Genomic DNA, 20,223 nt, shown 5'->3' with positions numbered 1-20,223 from the left:
AAATGAGGAGGTGGATTGAAGGAGGATTTACAAAGGCTGAACTTCTCTGCCATATTGATCTGTAGAGATTAAGAAGTGCAGTGCCAGATAACGTTTTAAGTATGGTCTGATTTAAAAAAAAATAAATAAATAAATTTAAAAAAAAATAGTGGGTTTGCATACAGCATATTCTTATTCTTCAAATAATATTTATGGGTAGACTTCCCTTTAATAAAGTATTTGCATAAGAAAATCAATCCTCGTATTCATGTTAAGGGTATAAAAATTCAAGAAAATAGTGGGACAGAAAAATCGAGGGATTTTTTTACAATAAATAAAATGTGTGAATAATTGCGAGTTAAATATGAAAAAATGTGATTAATTACCATTAAATATTTTAATCGATTGACAGCACTAATAGCACTAATATATATATATATATATATATATATATATATATATATATATATATATATATATATATATATATATATTAGTGCTATCAAGCCATTCAAATTCATTCTGATAAATATTGCGTTTGTGGGATAAGAGTTAATCCATCTGTTTTTAGTCATCACTGGGGGAGGCCATTTTGTCACGTCTTTCAACTGAAAATGATATCACAGTTGCTCAGGGCTCACGTAACGACCAATCACAGCTCACCTGTTTTCTGAAACTGAGGTATGATTGGTCGTTATTTGAGCCCTCGGCGTATGTGTGATGTCATTTTCAGTCGACGGAAGTAATAAAATGGCCGACCCCTGAGATGGTAAAAAATGGATGGATTTTACAACTTAACTCATATTCCACAAACACAATATTAATCATAATGCCTTGTTTGAACTTCGGGGCCTGCAGAGAACATATTCTTGTTTGGGTTGACTTTCTTTTCAATTGAAAAAACAAGCATTGGATTCAACTCCCCTCGCCCCTCAGCCCTTTTCAAATACACACACATATGCTCACAAACACGCACGCGTGCGTCTTTCAGCTGTTACTAAAAGCATGCTACTGAACACCAATTGATTGGCTAATCTTGTCTTGCTGTACAGAGAAAATATATATGACAAACACAACGCCGCATCTTAAGGGCAAGCAAGGAAAGTCTATCTAATCCAAGCAGTCGATACGTAGGATGTATCACTATGTACAGTATTTATGTATATGCTGCAGCTACGTATGATCTAAGCTAAATATTAGCTGGGTGTGTTGAACTTTTTGGTTCAACGTTGCGATTAGACGTACTTAGCCGATTCTGACTTTGGGTCATGAGCCACATTGCGTCATTCTATGGCTAGGTGTCGGTCGAATGAGGGCCGGCCCGGGCAGGATCATAGACCCCGTGAAGGGTGACTGCTGCCACCGCAATGTCCCAGCGGCCGCGCAGCTGTGGAGATCTGCGGAAATTGGCCCGCCCAGAGTCGCCACCGCCGCTGCCCATGCTTGCTGGCCGGGACGAAGCAAGCCGAGGAGCTGAGCGCGAGTGGGGGCGAGCTAACATGATATTGCTACGCAGCTTCGGAGCCCGAGGCTGCGCGGATGCGTGCACACATTTTTTTTTTTTAATAGGTCGTACTTTGTTCGTAGCTCTTCCGCGCGGCTAACTAGGAATCGAAATTTATCACCGACATTCTAAAATCTGAACGGTTCCAGGTGAACCGGAATGAGAGAACTGATTCCACTCGAATCCGGGGTTTCGGTGACCAACCCTAAGGGGCGGACACAGGTGCATGTGTCTGCCGAGCAATTCATCCTCATCGTCAATATTTTGAAGCAGATGTAATGCCTCCTCTACTCTAAAGCTTTTTTTTTTTCAAGATACATGTATAAATCATGGTGACCAGCAGCCTTTATCAATGCAGCCGCTGGTTGCTATGGAAACCTTAATCACGCAATCAAAAAAATTGACGGCGTCAAAAGGGGGTTGGATTAACTTCGAAAATAACATGCTAAATTGATAGCCCTAATATATATACTAACATTAATGGGATTTCAAAATATCTTCTCAGCATAAGTGTAGTTCCAAAACTTGTTCCTAGTATACTGTATGTTAGTATATGCCCTTCAGAAAGTCAATTGACTGTGGAACCTCTCCAGCTTTTGCTAAGAACCACCCCACTTAGAAACGGTTTCAAAGTACTGATTACCTTCTACAAGAAAAAGGTGTGCCTTTTAATTTCTGAGGTCGTCAACTTGATCTTAGTTTGATGCGGAGCTTGCATTTTTCTGATTTTGGAAACACACTTGTCTGGACCATGAAAAATGAGTCCAACGGGCAAACCAGTTGAAGAAACCTGTGCTTGTTTGAGTGTCTCACAAACAAAGAAATTGGCTAGGTGTGGTAACCACTCGAGAAAATCAAGTCTTGTTACAAGGATTACGGATTCGGCGCACTTCTAACTCTGTTTTCTCTGTAGCATCTGGAATCAAGACTACAGTCATTGGGCAGGAGCTTTACCCGAGTTCTCCTGTCTGAGATTTTCCCCAGCAAGTTGGATCTACTGCCTGATGTTGACGCGTGAGCAATGCGATGCACACACACACACATTCACTAACATGTTACCAAAAGTAGGGCACTGCCTGACGACACACTTTAAGAACATGCCTGGTCTCATTGCCTACCTTTGTTCTCTGCTCTTATCAATATCACCCTAAGGTGCTTTTGAGACTCCCTCATCTAACCAAAAGCAGTTGTTTTTGCACATTGTTAGCAGTTAATGAGCACATGGTGGACCTTCGTATGTGCACTTGAAACTGCTGGGTCAAAAGTAACCCAAATTGGGCCAAATAGCTAACCTAGCGCTAGGTCCAAAAGGGACACATCAATTGCAAGGTTATTTATTTTCATCCTTCAGTGTAATATTCACTAACCTGATCAAATCCAGACAGACCTCTGAGCTTTGACAAGAGACGGAAGCACGACCCGCCTGTCTCACATGTGTTGTTATGACGGCATGCTTATTTGAATAAGACTGCATTGGCTGTATATGTACAATAGGTGGCAGTATGCACCAACGGGAGAATCAGAGTTAGGCTGGGAGGGCAACAACTAATTAATGAGCTAATAGATAATAAAGTAGCTTTGAATATACGGTTTACAGAGAAGTCGGCTTTGAAAGTGACGGACTGGCGGATGTCGGACAGGTGCCCAGGCCGCTGACGAATGACGAACAACGGACCAGAAAACTTTAGTAAAATGCCCACCTCTGGTAAAAACTACCCATGCTGAAGCTACCAAGAAATGGGTTACCGAGTTATCAGTATAGCATTGGTTAAAAATAAACTTCCCCCCCGTCACTTGTCGTGACAACCAGTCACTCTTGTCATGTGTTTGGCACAGTTGTTTTGCCGCATACAATACATTTACATCATCTTCAGTACACAACAATACTGTGTCCAAAAGGGTGACCATCTTCAGCTCTTTAGCCCAATATTTTGGGTCTAAATAATGAAATCAACCTTGGGTGAAAGTTACCCCATCTGCTCAAAATCCAGAGCTACCCAATGAGAGGGTTCAAAAAAACACAACAGCATTTTTTTGCGTCTATCAATGTGATTCACTTAGCAAGCTGACTGTGCTCAATATATTTTCAGTTTCTGAAAGAAAGAAAAATGTTAGTTTACTATGACAGAGTGGTCGTGCTAAGCTTTACAACATCCACCTACAGGTTGTCTTAAAGTGGCCTTTAACCCATAACAGGATTGATAGCAATGTCAGTGACAGATGTAAAATGTTCAATGTGATTATGAAAACAGAACATACTGTATATTATCAAAATTACTCCTCTTTTCAAGTCATTTGTTTTTGACAATAAAATCCTGAATATATATTTAGTTCATATCATTTAAAAACACGTATTACACACGCTGTACTTAGCAGAGCAGTGTGTGGGACATTCAAAAAAATCAAGTAAATCAAAGGGAACATATTTTAAGAGACTTGTCATTCTACTGTTAGGTGTTCAAATGTTTGCCACTAGTCATTTGGCCTCCGAGTTTCCTTATGCGGCTAGATTTTCACGATCACTAAGTGATTCTGATGAGGACACCAAGGGCATTTTATTGTGACATTGACCTGACTGCAGAAACATTACCTGGAGAATATTTGTTTAGGAGATGACAATGATTATTAGTGTTGTTTACTTAAGGCTTGCAAATGAAAGCATTGTTGTGGCAATTTTCCCTTTTGTGCCGTTACCACAAAGCATGTATGGTGGATTTATTATACTCTCTTTGAAAAGGTCATGAGTTTTCAGTTGTATTTAGTAAATACAACACTTGTCCTCCTATTATGCCCATAACACATTCCTTTTATTTTCTGGTCTTTTTTCCTGCCCTTGTGTGAAAGGTATTTGTGTAGTAAAGAAGTGTTTGTCAAACTTTGTTTCAGAAAATACCAATTTACAAGCAAACAATGGACCTGCCTACGCCTCTGACAGAGTAGCTTCAAAGCACATCTCTCATGTATCTGGATTGCTTCGGTACTCCAACCACTCGGAAATGGTCATAAAATTCAAGGAAAATATGGTCCAAAACCAGAACCTGGTCAAAACTATGACAACAGGGAAAATTCAGTTGATCTCTTTTGACTCCCAATCCAACTTTTTTGTGTGTGTACAGCTAGGCCTTGAGATATGAGTTAAATGTACTCCTATCTCAAATCAAATTTACCTATCCAAATGAATGAAAATGCCATTAATCTAAATAACTGAGGGTAGGTCCCCCCAAAAATCTGCAAATAAGGAAATTTGCAAGTAGCGAATAGTGACGAGGTGGGGGCACATTGTCAGTTAGTGATGTAACAACTGGGACTGTAGGATGGGAAAAATGGAAGTGAAGGACAGAAATGGTACTCACCAAAGGCAATGTTCAAAGCTAAATGTCATAATCTTGTAAAATACACACATGGACCTCTAAGGGTCCAGGAAATGCGCTTTGAGCAACACTTTCCAAAAGAATGCCATCTTTCAGAGCCATTATGTAATCTGCTATCATGACTGAAATGTGCATGTAGTCGAAGGCTGGGTTGGCGTCATCACAAATTGCTCACTGTAACAAGATGATAACAAATAAGCTAAGTCTTCATGAATATAATTTGCATTCATGGGGAGTTAGTCTGCTTTTACCAATGCAGCAGTGACATGTCAGTTTCATCAGCAGACAGGCACAGCATATCAGGGGTGATTTGTATGTTACTCATCTTGTATTTGTTAAGTCAGAAAGGATTACCTAAATAAACAAGAATTCCTTTGTCGCGCAGACTGGGGATGTTGATGCACGTCGGGATCTACAGTCGGTCGATAAAACACATTGCTGATAATCCCAGTGTGATAAACTACTTGCCACTGAACGCTGTAGTCTTGCTCTTAATCATAATCATAAAAAGTTGCCGGTGATTTCCCGATTTAACCGTCTTCCAACGGACAAGGACGGAGGTGACTCGAGGTGAGGTGGACTCGAGGCTTGCAAGTGTTCAAGTCGCGCTTGCCCTCCCATGCTCCTTGTAGTAGGCTGAACAGTTTTGAAAAAACTGTGATTGTTTGCTTGTGATCTTTTTTTTCGACTTGATATTGTGATTGTGATTTAATATGCAATTCAATACATATTTATGAAATACATATACCAACCGACCTAAATCAAATCGGGTTTTTTTCCCCAAAATACAGCCATTGTAATTTGAAAATTGCCTTCTACTATATTAGAATGTCAATTTGAATTTGATTAATTACAGTATTAAGCCCTTCCGTGCAGAACTGAGAGTTGTGATGTGTGAGGGAGGAGTCGTTGCAAGAAGGACGGCAGGTTTGAGTGCGACAAGAGAAGATGGAGCAATGCGGAAGGAGTTGAAGGGAGGTACATGGTGGAAAGTGGTGAAACTGCTGATGTTTGAGTGTTAAGGTTAAAACCCATTTTTTATATATATATACATATATGTGTATGTATATATATATGCATGTATATTTATATGTATGTGTATATATATATATATATATATGTGTGTGTATATATATATATATATGTATGTATGTATGTGTATATATGTATGTATGTATGTGTATATATGTATGTATGTATGTGTATATATGTATGTATATATATGTGTATATATATATATATATATATATATATATATATATATATATGTATATATACATATATATGTGTATATATATATGTATATATAGATATATATATATGTATGTGTGATGGGACGAGACCAAAATCCCACGAGCCGAGATGTCTCACGAGATTGAGTCCGCGAGAATGAGACGAAATGAGATTTTTGCTAGATTTCGAATACAAAAAAATACCTAATGTAATTTATTCCGTTTTCAAAATGTTTTTTATCAAACAGACGGCAAGAAAATTAATCATCAAAAGGAGTCACTTTCGTTACATGCTCTCAAATATTGCTGCAATAACAGCTAAAGCTGAGATCTTTCCGCCGCTCCTTCTTGCCTGCTGCTGTCAGACTCTTTAACAAGAACATTGTGTAGTCTCTACAAATTGGCGGACATTAGTGCAATCGTGCAGTCCTGCACCTGAGCTTATATCGTGCAATACCCAATATTCCCCACTACTGTAATACCGTGCAATACTCAACATTCCCCACTACTGTTAATCTAGTTTTATTTTTATCAAATGCTGTTCCTTATATTTCACTGTAGCACTGCAGCACTGTCACTTAGAGTATTTTTCCTCTGTACTATGTACAGGCTAAAATGAGTGTTTCTTCATACTTTATATGTAGATGTATGTTGGTGTGTATATACATGTGTATATACACATAGTTACTGCGTATATTTACATAGGTTTGATTCTGAATGTTTGCCGTTAATGTTATACATTAATGGCTACATTATGCCGCCGTCTCTGTGTGACCTATATCTTTGCTGCTGTAACACTGAAAATGTCCCCACTGTGGGATCAATAAAGGCCTTCTTATCTTATCTTATCTTTCCTCTTACTGAATACTTTGACAAAATCCACTGTGCTCGTGGGGCAGTAACTCAATTGTATATAGTGTTTTATGTTAATTTATTGGCTTTATTTATTTATATTTGTATTTATATTTTATATATTTGTTAATATTTATTGATATATTTATTAATAGATGTATCAATGCCTCTTATTGTTTTTTTTATTTATTGTATTGTTTTTAAAGTGCTTTGTTAGAGCTTTAGCTGTTATGAAATATAACGCTATATAAATAAAATTGTATTGCATTGTATTGTAGAGTTCAACTTGTTTCTCAGTCGATCTTCAACAAGAGGAAAGTCACTGCGTCTGTGTCAAGATTTCTGCAACTCGTCATAGTTCTGGGCTTCTCAAGAGCTGCAGATAGGGCACCCCGCTGCTCTAGATCGCGAGCCATCATGTCCAAGAGTTGTTCTAGCGCGTGATTACGTTCATAATTAGTTTGTGTGCGGGCAGCTCGAGCTGTCTTTATTTAGACGTCAAAAGTGCTGCTGCTGTTGAGCATCGGTGAAAAAAAGAAACTATACGCTTGACACGTCTAAACAAACATGATACGCGGCCAACTTTGGACCAGCTGCACTAGCGTTGCGTTCATTGCCTGCACGATAAGCACTTAATGTGTGGCTCAAAGCCAGCCTCACGTATTGCCACATCCATGTGGCGAGCGTTGTCACTCACAACAGCGACTCCGTGATTTGGCCTCGGAAGTTCCTATTCGGTGACAGTTCCTTGTAGGACATCTGCTATATTCACCCGGACTCCAAAACACCGTCAAAAGTAAATAGATTTCCTGCTGTATAGGGACAAGAAACCTTGTGGCGTTCTAATCCCGTGAGATCTCGTAGCACGAGATCTCGTCCCAATATATATACAGTATTTATATATATTTTTCTCCCGCACTCACCATTTTTCTTCTACATTTGTTTTAATCTATTTCTTCTAAAACAACAAATGTGGCGGTCGCTTGGTCTCAGGCGTCGACTTCCCCCCCAACACCCCCCCTCCCATCACACTTATTCGTCGTATGACTGCGTGCACCGAACCGTGAAGCCCGTACCGAGACGGTTCGTGACGAATACAAAAACCGTTACCGTGGAGATTTTATCTTTTTGTCATAAAATAATTGGCAGAAGTATGTTTTATGTCAGAAATTGTGATCATAATAGCAAAAAAGCATTAGTAGTAAAAGCATTTTTACTCAAATACTTAACTTTTTCAACAAAATAGATTTGTGCTATTATGTATGTACAGTTACAGAATTAATGAAAGAAAAGATCAAGTAGTAATGGAGTAATTTTTCTTCATAAATGCTGTGCTCAGAAATTGTCTCTTTGGTGAGGAAGAATAATTAGGGGAAAAAAGTGTTACATGCTGAAAAAACTTCTTTCTGGCACCTGAAACAACAGGTTTAAGTTTTGAGATGTGCTCGTTCATTCATTCATTGAGTCTAATTTAGGAATGGAATGGGAAGGTGTCTTTTAAAAATGTAGGGACAGCATTGTTTCATAGTTGCATCCGTAAGTTATCAGACGCACCGCCTGCATTTATTTTTGGCTTATCTGATCCGCTCAGCTGCAAATTGTGGAGCAGCTTTCTTCCCCACCTCCCTTCGTCCCTTATGAATACTTCTGTGTGAGCCCAGCGACAATAGACACAACAAGCCACCAGGCTTCTTGCAATGTGCCGAAACCAGCGTCTTGTATTGTGGGTGGGATGGAAGCACGAGAGAGAATTCTCGACAAAGCGCAGAGCCCCATTCCAGGCTTTCTCTGCCTTTAGACACCCACATAGTCATAAAAAAGAGCCACCATTATCATATTCTCTTAAGTGTGTAATTAGACTATCCCCAAGCAGGCTTTGTACTATTGTACACATATCTGCTTGCCACACACGCTTATCTCGTCTAGACCGCCACCGTACCACCCAATACATTGCAGCATTTAATCTTTTCCATTTGAGTTTTTGACAACAGCCCAATTAAATAGCTATTTCTGTGAGCATGTTACCTCTCGCAAGTGTCGAAAGCCTAATTGCTTGAGCGGCGGGTCAGGAATGAAGCACGGCGGTGAGTGCTTCACTGAACATATACAGTGCGTGTGTGTGTGTGTGTGTGTGTGTATATATATTATATATTTATATATATTATATATTTATTTATATTATATATTTATTTATATATATTTATGGAAAAAAAACCTGAAATATCATATGGTCATAAGTATTAAGACCCTTTGCAGTGACCTTCATATTTAAATTACATGCTGGCCATTTATTCTGATCCTTCTTGAGATGGTTCTGCTCCTTTATTGGACTTCAGCTGTGTTTAATTAAACTGATTGGACTTGATTAGGAAAGGTCTATATAAGACCTGACAGCTCACGGTGCATGTCAGTGCAAATGAGAATCATGAGGTCAAAGGAACTGTCCAAGCCGATCAGAGATAGATATTGTGGCAAGGCACAGATCTGGCCAAGGTTACAAAATAATTTCTGCAGCATTCAAGCTTCCTAAGAGAAGTGGCCTCTATAATCCTCAAATGGAAGAGGTTTGAGACAACCACAACTCTTCCCCAACCTGGCCGTCCAGCCAAACTGAGCAATCGTAGGAGAAGGGCCTTATTGAGAGAGGTATAGAATAACCCAAAGATCACTGTGGCTGAGCTCCAGAGATGCAGTAGGGAGATGGGAGAAAGTGCCACAAAGTCAACTATCACTGCAGCCATCCACCAGTCAAGTCTTTGTGGCAGAGTGGCCCGACGGGAGCCAGGAATCTCCTCAGTGCAAGAAATATGAAAGCCTGCATAGAATTTTCCCAAAAACACATGAAGGACTCCCAGGCTATGAGAAATAAGATTCACTGGTCTGATGACACCAAAATTGAACTTTTAGGTGTTAATTCTAAGCAGTATGTGTGGAGAAAACCAGGCACTGCTCATCACCTTCCCAATACAATCCCCACAGTGAAACACGGTGATGGAAGCATCATGTTATGGGGGTGTTTTTCAGCTGCAGGGACAGGACAACTGCTTGAAGTTGAAAGAAAGATAAATACGGCCAAATACAGAGATATCCTGGAGGAAAACCTCTTCCAGTGCCCAACCTCAGACTGGGCCCAAGTTTCACCTTTCAACAGGACAATGACACGAAGCAAACAGCTAAAATAGCGAAGGCGTGGCTTCAGAACAACTCTGTGACCGTTCTTGACTAGCCCAGCCAGAGCCCTGACCTAAACCCGATCGAGCATCTCTGGAGAGACTTGAAAATGGCTGGCCACCAGCATTCACCATCCAACCTGACAGAACTGGAGAGGATCTGCAAGGAAGAATGGCAGAGGATCCCCAAATCCAGGTGTGAAAAACCCGTTGCATCATTCCCAAGAAGACCCATGGCTGGACTAGCTCAAAAGGGCGCTTCTACTCAATACTGAGCACAGGGTCTGAATACCTATGACCATATGATATTTCAGTTTTTCTGTTTTAATGAATATGCAAAAATGTCTACATTTCAGTTTTTACTGTCAAGATGGGGTGCTGAGTGTACATTAATGAGAAATAAAATGAACTTTTTTTGTTTTTGGCAAATGGCTGCAATGACACAGAAAGTGAAAAATTTCAAGAGGTCTTGATACTTTCTGTGCCCACTATATGTAGTTACATAACATGTTACGTGCGGGAAGCAATTCATCCGCTCAAGAACACGATCAAACCCTTGCATTGTAATTCCAGGTGTCCTCCTGAGCTGATTGCAGTGTTAGGCCACGTAAATGCTTCCACGTTGTTAGCCTCAACCAATGGATTTAAGATTTTATTTCCAATTCACCATCTCACTAGGTTGTGCACACACGGCGGCTGTGAGAAAATTGCTGCAAGTATGTGTGACTCAGCTGGCTCTCAAATTACGAGGGATGGAAAAGAATTCTCTCTTTGGGTGAGAGACGTTTAGAAGATGTGGGAGTGGGGTGGGTAGGTTTAACGGAATTTGAAAATGAGAAACCGCCACGCGTTCGCCCAAAGGGCGTACAGAATATTTCTGTGCCGGGCGGGAGTCAACTGTGCAATCAATTCATCCTCTCAGAAACTTTGCCAAAGTTGGCAAAAAAGAGAACAGACAGATGGGCAATTTCAACATTCAAGCGATTAAGGTTTTTATTCAAACCCCTCACCCCCACCCCTCCCCTCAAGGTCCATCGTTGCCTCTTTTATACATCATAAATCTAGCCTTATCTCCTTGGCCTTTACACGTGCCACTTCATCTTTCCTCATCAATAGCTGGAGTTCCATCATTGGAATTAGGCAGTGACAGCAAAGCCGAGGATAGGATTGATCTTCCAAAGCTAACTTGCACCATCGCTTTGCTCCGGCCGCCTTCTTTTTTTTTTCCCCCTCTATTGTTCATTTTTCTCCCCTCCAGCTGTTTACCCCGCTTCTTCAAGCTCCCCTTATGCATTTTCAAGAGTAAACACTCTTCTATCGCAGACAATCTTGCTGCTCTGGCTTCTCCTTGCCTTGTGCCCCACCGCTCATCTCCATCTGCTCCATCTTTATTGCTCTTCCTCCCTCCTCTATCTGTGTCTTCCTCATCTCTTTCATACACAGACCACACCCAGCAGTCCTCCTTTACTCCCACCCACCACTCTGTCTGCCAGCTATGTAGGCTACCTCCATGGAGACCTGAATGGTGCTTCTTTCTTTCTTTCTTTTTTAATTCACACACACCTCACCTCTCCTTCTCTTTCCTATCATTGCCTTTTTTGGTCTCCGAATACCCATAACCTCTCACCTACCCCTTTTGTAGCATCACTCATCCCCTGACTGTTTCTGCAGTCACACAACGTCGCACGGCTGTTTGCAAATCAGGACACATTTCGCCAGCAGATGCCTGGATCAGGTGGAGCCAGGAGGCTGCATGGCTTCTGTGTGTGAGAGTGGACGCATATGTGCCCCGTCTGTCATAAGATCTTGGTGACTTGTGACTCAGGTTGTTCTATCTACGCTTAAATTCGGAAGTATGTGAATAATGACAATGTTGCCTCCAACCTAATGGGGTTGTAATAAAACCGTCCTGAGGTGATTAATTTGTAGACTTTCATCTTAAATTGAAGAGGTCTCATGAATGTGGCATTTATAAACATTTTGGAAAGAATAAGAATTATGATTATTTTTGATTGATATTGAAATTAGGCTTTAAACCATCAGGATTTTGGAGTGGATGACCAATAAGGGAGTTAAAAAAAACAAAAAAAAACTATCTATCCAATCTATTGAAAACAACTTATTTTCTGTACAGTCAACCCCCACTCTTCGAGGGGGATTGGGATCGGACTAGCCCACGATGTGCCAAAATTTGCGTATAATTGACGCCTTCCCCTCCCCACCCAAAAAATAGGAATGATGAAAAAAGATTGATAGATGATTTTTTTTTTCCTAAAAAAAAAAATAAAAATACTTTATATGCTGAGAAATCTCGTCTTATTCTCGATGGTAGCACAGAATGTCCCTGGAGTGAATGAGATTGTCTTTGCTGTAATGTATTTTGCGGAGCAGATCAATGACATCATTGATTGATCGCCAAATTCTGACATTACAACTGATCACCGATTTTGAATAAAATGCAAACTATCTGCCGATCCAATCCAGCTGATCAGATCAGTGTAAAGCACTGGTGTTTTCCGTCTCTCCTTGCTTCAATACACCTGATTTGAAATGATCAGGATCATTATCAGGCTTCTTCAGAGCTTGCTGGAGAGCTGATCATTTGAATTAAGTGTATTGCAGCAGGCAGAGATGGAAAACATGCCCTCGAGGAGCAGAGTTTCATGGTGTAAAGTCTAATTGAAATTACGATTAGTAAACATGATTATTCATTCATTTCAAAACTTAACATTTATTCAACTACCAAACCTCAGAATTAAAAATGACTTAAAAAGAAATCCAGGAGATAATTTAGTAACAAGTAAAATAATATGTTAAAATAATAGCAATTAAAACAATGTATGAAAATAAATTCCTGCTGTGCACACTTTGGCCTTTAGAGGCAGTGTGGTGCGTACATTGAGATACACTGACATGAAGATTAAGAGAGCCAAAATGTATTAATATACATTATTATATATTATATTCATTAATTAATATCAAAAGCACCCTTAGGGAGGGCAGAAGAACATTTGTCACGTCGCGTCGTTCAACACTTTTTTTTTCTTATTATAATGTTTTTATGATCGTGAAAAGCCAAAATTTAAGTCTTGATTAAATTTCGATGAATTGCCAAGTCCTAGACTTTTATGTTAATGCAACATTTTTCCAGGGGTTCAAAGGTACCTGAAGAAAGTGACAGAACTGTGAATTTAGTCATAATGTTCAGTAGTGTGCGAAGTCTGAGTTCCCTTCCTGGACTTGCTGCTTGTTTTAGAGTTTTAATGGCTTCACTTTTGTCTTCATCAAATGAAAAGCATGCTCTCTTAGGTTCCGATCAGTTTATGGACTTGGCCGTTGTTTTATTGCATTTCAAAATATGATTTGGGCGTGCCATCTAATCATCTTTGCAGCATTCGAGCGGAGTGTATACACCTATTGTACCATAGCCCTCGTCCTGGTATGCTTTGGATCATGTGCTTTTCCTGTCCTTTATAGAATTTCTCATCCCATCTTATACAAGTTGACCAGGCTTTTGTCTTTCCAAAGAAACTAATTCTACAACATGCTGCTCGTTGCAATAATTTGGATGTATTGTACACAACCATCATATTATATAATGTTACTGCATGTAATGAATGTTTTTGTTTTGGCATGACCTAAAGGCTGGATAACAAGGGTACAGAACTTTTTTTTCATTTTTTATTTTCTAATAAAAACCTAAAGAGCACACTCATGACAATCTCGGAATACTGTCAAGGTTTAACTGTTTTGGGGTTTTTTTGTATTTAATCTACAGTTGTTTGTACTATTCCTTTTCATTTTCCTCATAAAAAGGACATCCTATTTTAACAAAATGTTGAGTTTTCAGTACAGGTGCCAGAAAACTGGCAATTTAAAAACAAAAACTACAAATCTTGATAATCGACTGTGGACGGTATTGTTGTATTTTTTTTTTTCTTTTTCTGCCATATCTCCTTGTCCTAGTCAAAGCACTCACATCTCAAGGCAACCCTGTAGGCTAACATACATTTTCTGGCGCTGTCAAAAATGTGATTCTTCGAAGAATAATGGGAGGGCCTCCTCACTGCCTGTTGCTTGGGCCCTAATTGGAGCTGAAAGATGACACTTGAATACCCTCATTGTTTTATTTCAAATCATGTGTGACAAAATCATTGTCCAAATACCTTAACTGTGAGATTGTATTGGGTTGATTTGTGGGAAATCATGTGTCTTCTCTCCTGCAGGTGGGTACAGATTGCGTGTCCGCGGCTGTCCATCGATTGGGGTTCAGCCTTCTCCAAACCGCTGTTGTCTCCCTATGAGGTAAATGACCCACTCACTCTTGCCGTCCACTTGTCCGGGCCACCCACAGCTCTTTAAACGCCCACATAGGTTGTGCAGCGCCACTGACGGATGCTTAGTTGTGCCATTATGGGTGGCAAAAGTGTTTTTAAATGGCGGTGAATTTGTTCTGGGGGGCCTGGCAGCGGAGCAGCTCCCCCTGCAGGCTGCCGGATCGCACCGCCGCCACCCCGCCTTTCTGTCAAACAGAGAGAGTGAGAAGTCATCAGCAAGATCCATTTCTAAGCCAGCCGCTGCTGTATTAGAGAAACAAACACCCCAAAAACAAAAGGTGGAGGATTGTGACGGGTTTGGCATTTGTGGCCCCGGTTTGGTAATGTGAGCTATTAATTCATTCAGACATCCTTGTGGAATGGGCACTCGCTGCCTTGAATAGGAAATGCTTCTTGTTTTTCCTCTGATTATACACTGCAATGTTTTTTCCACACAAGCCCCTTTTTGTGTGGAAGCCCACTTTGCTCTCCCTTGCAGCCATTTTTTTTAACAACATCTGCATTCAAATCATTTGAGCTGCACTTGCGTAAGGAACGCATCCCCACACGGTCTCTCGCCAGTGAGTGCTTTTACGTGTGCTGTGGCATTTAGAGAGAAGATGACAGCGGCTGGGAGGAAAGAAGCCAAGAGGGCGGAGTGAGCCTGGGGAAGAGGGGCTGCTGGGGCGGGGACACTTATTTTCAGGGCCTCTCATGTTATATTTAGAGTCAATAAGACGCACTCGGCTCTCTTGTCAGAGTGGGGATTAGCAGCGCAGGCTAGCATGCGCAGAGAGGATGGAGAGGCGGGGCGCCAAAATAAGGACAGAGAAGTAGTGAGTGGAGAAAAAACAGGAGATGGTGAAAAATTCATCCTTTCAGTTTGTTGCCGTCACTTAAATATTAACCGATTTGAGTCTGTTTGGATTCATCTTCATATAAAGTAGAAAACTGACTGGCAAGAGTGACCTTGCTGTCATTCAAATAAATCAAGCTCCTGCTTTGACATGAAAATGGCACCTGATAGACAGGAGACCTCCGCCGAGGCCATACAACCCTCATTTAGCTCAGCACAGGATTGTTCACCTTCATGTTGTCACTTCCCGATGACAATTGTGTATATCACATTTCAGGAGCCGTAAAAAACGTTTTGATAGGCAATTATTGTGTAAAAACAACAGTACAAACCACCATCAGAATTTCAAATCTGTATTTTCACCAGAGGTGGGCATTCTGTCAGAATGGCGGACCGGTCTGTCAGTCCTTCACTGATGGATGCCCATTTTGCTGACAATTGCCGAATGACAGGACAGCTTTTAAAATACAATACAATACAATAATACAGTTTTATTTATTTAGCGCATTTCATAACAGCTGTAACAAAGCACTTTACAAACAATACAATAAATAGAACAAAAACAATAAAAGGCTGTGATACATGTATTAATAAATATAAACATAAACAATATATAGATATAAATAAAATATAAATAATGAAGCCAATAAATTGACATAAAACACTATATACAATTGACACCGGAAAAGAGCCGAAGATTTCAGGTCTGATCAAAAGCCCGAGAAAAGAAATGTGTCTTCAACCGGGTTTTAAAAATAGAAAACAATAGGAAAATTTATCCATCAGCATAATCGTCCCTAGCAGCGTCCGTCGCTGGCGGACGGCCATTTTTCCGATTTTTTTTAAATTATTTTTTTTCGGCCGACTGACGGACCAATGGACTTCTGGGACTTCTGACAGACTAACTGATGGACTTAATCGACGGATTGACTAACAGATCAATGGACTGACTATTACAATTCAGGTCGTCGCTAGAAATGACGGGCTGACGAATGACGGGACGGGTCACAGTGCCGCTGATGGATGACGAATGAGCTCCCAGCAAAATAGAGTAAAATGCCCACCTCTGATTGTCACAACATGGTTTGTTCACTGTACAGACAGCAGCTCTCTAATATTGCGCTCAATAAAAGCATAGACTAATAACATCAATAAAAAGCAACTATTTTTGCAACATAATTGAATTCTCCAGTTCAAGTCATTGTGCTGCTCCTTCCTGAATGCCTGCCTTGGTCACCAGGAGGCAGTATAATACAGTCATACTCACACAAACCAAGAAGAGTAGTACTTCTACTGCTACTGTAAACGATTCACTACTGTAAGATTGGTTTTGTTTTATTTTAGTCGTTCTTTGCAGAGGATCAGGAATATGTGCCTGTGAGTAGTGTTATATTAGCAATCATGGATTTGGCATACGAGTACATCCTCTTCTACCTACATGTTACGCCACCGTTTTTGTTAAAATATCTGTTGCTTCTAAAACCTTGACTATCAATTCTAACCATCCGCATGTCAACTGCGTTTTGCATTGTTGGCTAGCATTAATCTAAGCAGATTTTCTTAAGGCAAATCCATGTGGCTGTTTGAAATTCACAGTCTAATTCTCTTTATCTTTAGTTTGACAGTAACCTTCAGCTGAGTGCCAATAACATTTTAAAGCCTTTTTTTAAGGATATTTACAAATTGTCCGCAGAACTGCTACTTGTTGTGAAGTGAATTGAGTCACTTGCTACTATACAACTATCATAAAAAAAAAAAGACTTGCTTTTATGTTTTGACACATGGCCGGCAATCACAGACAACTGAATTTAAAATGGAATTTCCTGTTATTTTTTTCCAGTCAGTAAAATATCCATGCAGCCACAGACAGCAAACACTATGACAACCTCACCTGTTCCAAGCTCACTATTTTGACACCTGTCTCGTCTGTAGTGTCAATCTCTCTGCTTACCCGCACATAGAACCACTTAAAAATTCACTTTTGCTGCAGAGCAACAGTGAAAATCTCGAACCTCTTGGTCTTTCATTGATATTTTCTCTCCCCATTCTTCCCTCAGGCAGCGGTGGCCCTCCAGGAGACGACCTGGAAGGAGGTCTACCCCATGGACTTCTATTCCAATCAGAGCCTGGGGCCGTGGACCCCCAACCACCCGGTCAACCAGCCTGCTCGGCCCCCTCGCGCACAAGCACAGGTGAGGCAGAGCCAAGGATATGATATGTGCGTGGCCTTACTGACACCTAGTGGCGCTGACAGCACGACCTTGAATTCTACGGGCCGCACAAATCTCCTCATTTGTGCCAAGAACTGTGATTCCGTCTTGATTTCGTGTGATTTATCATTTCAGGCTCGCTCTGCTGCTGCTTCCCTACAGAAAGACAACAAGCAGTGTACCCAGGCGCAGAGGGCCCCCTGCAGCTGCCAAGGGGAATGACAAAGAGACACGCCTAACAACTGGAATGGAAGAAAGTGGGTGTACGCTTAAGCCAGTCAACCTGCCAAAAAGAATCCCTCACTTCTTACAGCAAATCTCACTCTACTCCTCCACACACTGCAGCATTCAGAACATATGTGCACGCAGTTGAGATAATAGCTCACACGTCCTCATGCATGTTCATGAATCGCATTCCCTTGGTGAAGCGGCCGGGTTTTTGACCTTATAAGCTGCAAATGTAATCAAAAAAAAGAAAGAGAGACAACCACCCAGAGTGTGGTTGCGTGGGCGACTGTGGTTGGATGCGCCCCATTTGACCTTGATTTAAACGCCGTACGACGCAGCATGCTTCACACGCATTTCCCTTGAAAGATGCATCCAATGGGATGGAGCACTTTATTTATTTAACACTGCAAGAGCTCTCTGCCAAATAGACCAGTCATGACAACAACGTAGTTTTTGCTTTTATGGCATTATACAACACAATAAATGAAATAAATTCATTATTTCTGTTTTGAGTTTATGGCGGCATGGTTTTTTTTTTCACCGGACTTAAGACTGGAACAAGAATTTCCACCAGACATGACTGCTCTCCGTCCTCATGATTTATTGATGGAGGATTCTGTCAATAAATATGTAAAAACACAAATTTTGCTGCAGAAAAGCAGACTGTCCTCCACACAACCTGAAAACTCCCCCACCTCCCTCGTGGCTGGGGCTTAGGTGTTAATATTGAAACATTTCCAATACTTTTCCCCATCATGGTGTCTCCTTGGCAACTCGGCCATCCTCCTCATCTTGCGTCTCACGTTGAGGCGTTGGGCGGATTCACATCAGCCTAAAAGAAATAATCGGCCCCGCCAAGTGCTCCATGTTTGTTTTTGTAGGTGGTTTTTTTTGCATCCGGGGACAGCGGGAACTTTTAATTTACCTCTTCCCAAAACTGTGCAGCTGTTTAATTTTCATCTACAACTATAAAATCACACAGGATTTTTCCAAAGCTGACCAAAGAGAATTATTCTTTAAAAGTCTTAAAGACGAATAACTTTGATACCAGTAAGATATACTGGACACAAAACAATTCTGATAACAGATAAATCGTCAAATTAATAATAAAAAATAAATAAATGGTCTTTTTAGTCCCTTAACGCTCTTTTACATTAGTTAGTCCTTGAGTATTTAACTTTTCAACAGAGAGAAAAATCAGCCAAAAAATGCATTTTTTTTTTTTTTTAATTGGTGGAGTTCTGAATGTCATTATTATTAGGCAGTCTTATGTTGCCATGTGTGAATGTGTATAAAAAATGTAAATGTGAATAAAAACCTCCCCCAAAAAGTCTGTCGATTTTTAAATTGGCTAATATCTGCAGATGAATTCGTCCGGTCAACTTGTCAGTCAGGCCCTAAATCCAAACATTTCAAGTCTTTTAGCACTATGTCTGTGAAATACTTTTGCCAAAATATCCCAAGCATCAAGAGTTACAGCACACTTTTCTTACTCTGTTCCTTGTCTTGTTGAAATTAACCAATCCTCCTGCCCCATTTAGTGCTGGCCAATGGCCAGTCTGGCTTTGGTTACCATGGCAGCCGGGGGTGGACAGCCCAACAATTTGTGTGCAACCTAATAAAAAGTCTGTTTTTCAGACAGGATGTCCACTTGAAATTAAGAATTTATTCATTTTGGTCTTATTGTAATTTACTATTGAAATAGTGTGGTTGTGCTTAAGCAATGTCAAATAATAAATATGCTCCAAATGATGTTTTTCTTTTTTATCCACTCCTAGTCACTGTTTCAGTTGTATCGTTTCTTTAAAAAATTGTTGTCCAAAGATGAAAGGTTTTATGCATTGTGTACACTGCCAAACAAGTTTTGACATAAAATGACCACTAGATGTCACTGTTGACTTATTTGCAGTGATATGAGTCACTTGTCTCAGGAATGGCCTTGTTGTCATGCGCACTCATCCTACCTGTTTTGGTTACTTGTTTGCTTTTAAGGGTCGTCATTTCAATAAACATTTGAAGTAGTACATGTATTGGATCCAGTTGGCAGGAGTTTCATGTGACTGACGAAATGCGTTCATCAAGAGCACCGTCCTCGAGCTTCCTTTGATTGTTCTATCTCGATTATACTGTATTTAAAGACACTCACTGTGTTGTGAACTGCCGAGACTCTTCGTAGGTGGGTGACAAACTGCAGTGAGTCAAAGTACATGAGAGAGAAGAATCCATGCCGCCAAGCCCAGGCAGGCTGGTTGAGTTTGTTGTGACAATGATAATGACAGTGTCTGGTCAGTGTCTGTTGTGAATATACATCTCTGTCAGGCATTTATGAGCTGCATAGTGCCGTTGTCAATGTTGTTCCTGTGAGAGTTGCACTATTGTATTGTTTCTTGTTGTTTTGTGAAAGGGGAATACAGTTTCACAGCGGGGCAATATAATGCAATAAAATATGTGGTTCAGTTTTCTATATGGAGTTAAGCTTGAAGAGGTAATCAACCCAAACATGTT

At 40.4% G+C, this 20,223-nt stretch overlaps 1 protein-coding gene across 1 annotated transcript in view; it reads left to right on the top strand.

Moving 5' to 3' along the window:
- Window positions 1-19,470, top strand: part of dph1 (diphthamide biosynthesis 1) — a 102,830-nt gene extending 83,360 nt beyond the window's left edge. The window contains exons 9-12 of the mRNA XM_086036102.1: window positions 2,397-2,497; window positions 14,335-14,413; window positions 17,338-17,472; window positions 17,626-19,470. Of these exons, the coding sequence (XP_085892228.1) occupies window positions 2,397-2,497; window positions 14,335-14,413; window positions 17,338-17,472; window positions 17,626-17,712 (402 nt within the window). The 3' untranslated portion in view covers window positions 17,713-19,470. The remainder of the gene's footprint in view (window positions 1-2,396; window positions 2,498-14,334; window positions 14,414-17,337; window positions 17,473-17,625) is intronic.
- The last annotated feature ends 753 nt before the right edge of the window (window positions 19,471-20,223 follow it).

This window comes from Filicampus tigris, chromosome 7 (assembly GCF_054856515.1).
Source record: "Filicampus tigris isolate MCC_2025a chromosome 7, RoL_Ftig_1.0, whole genome shotgun sequence".
Taxonomy (NCBI): Eukaryota; Metazoa; Chordata; class Actinopteri; order Syngnathiformes; family Syngnathidae; genus Filicampus; species Filicampus tigris.
This window is presented reverse-complemented; position numbering and strand designations above follow the sequence as displayed.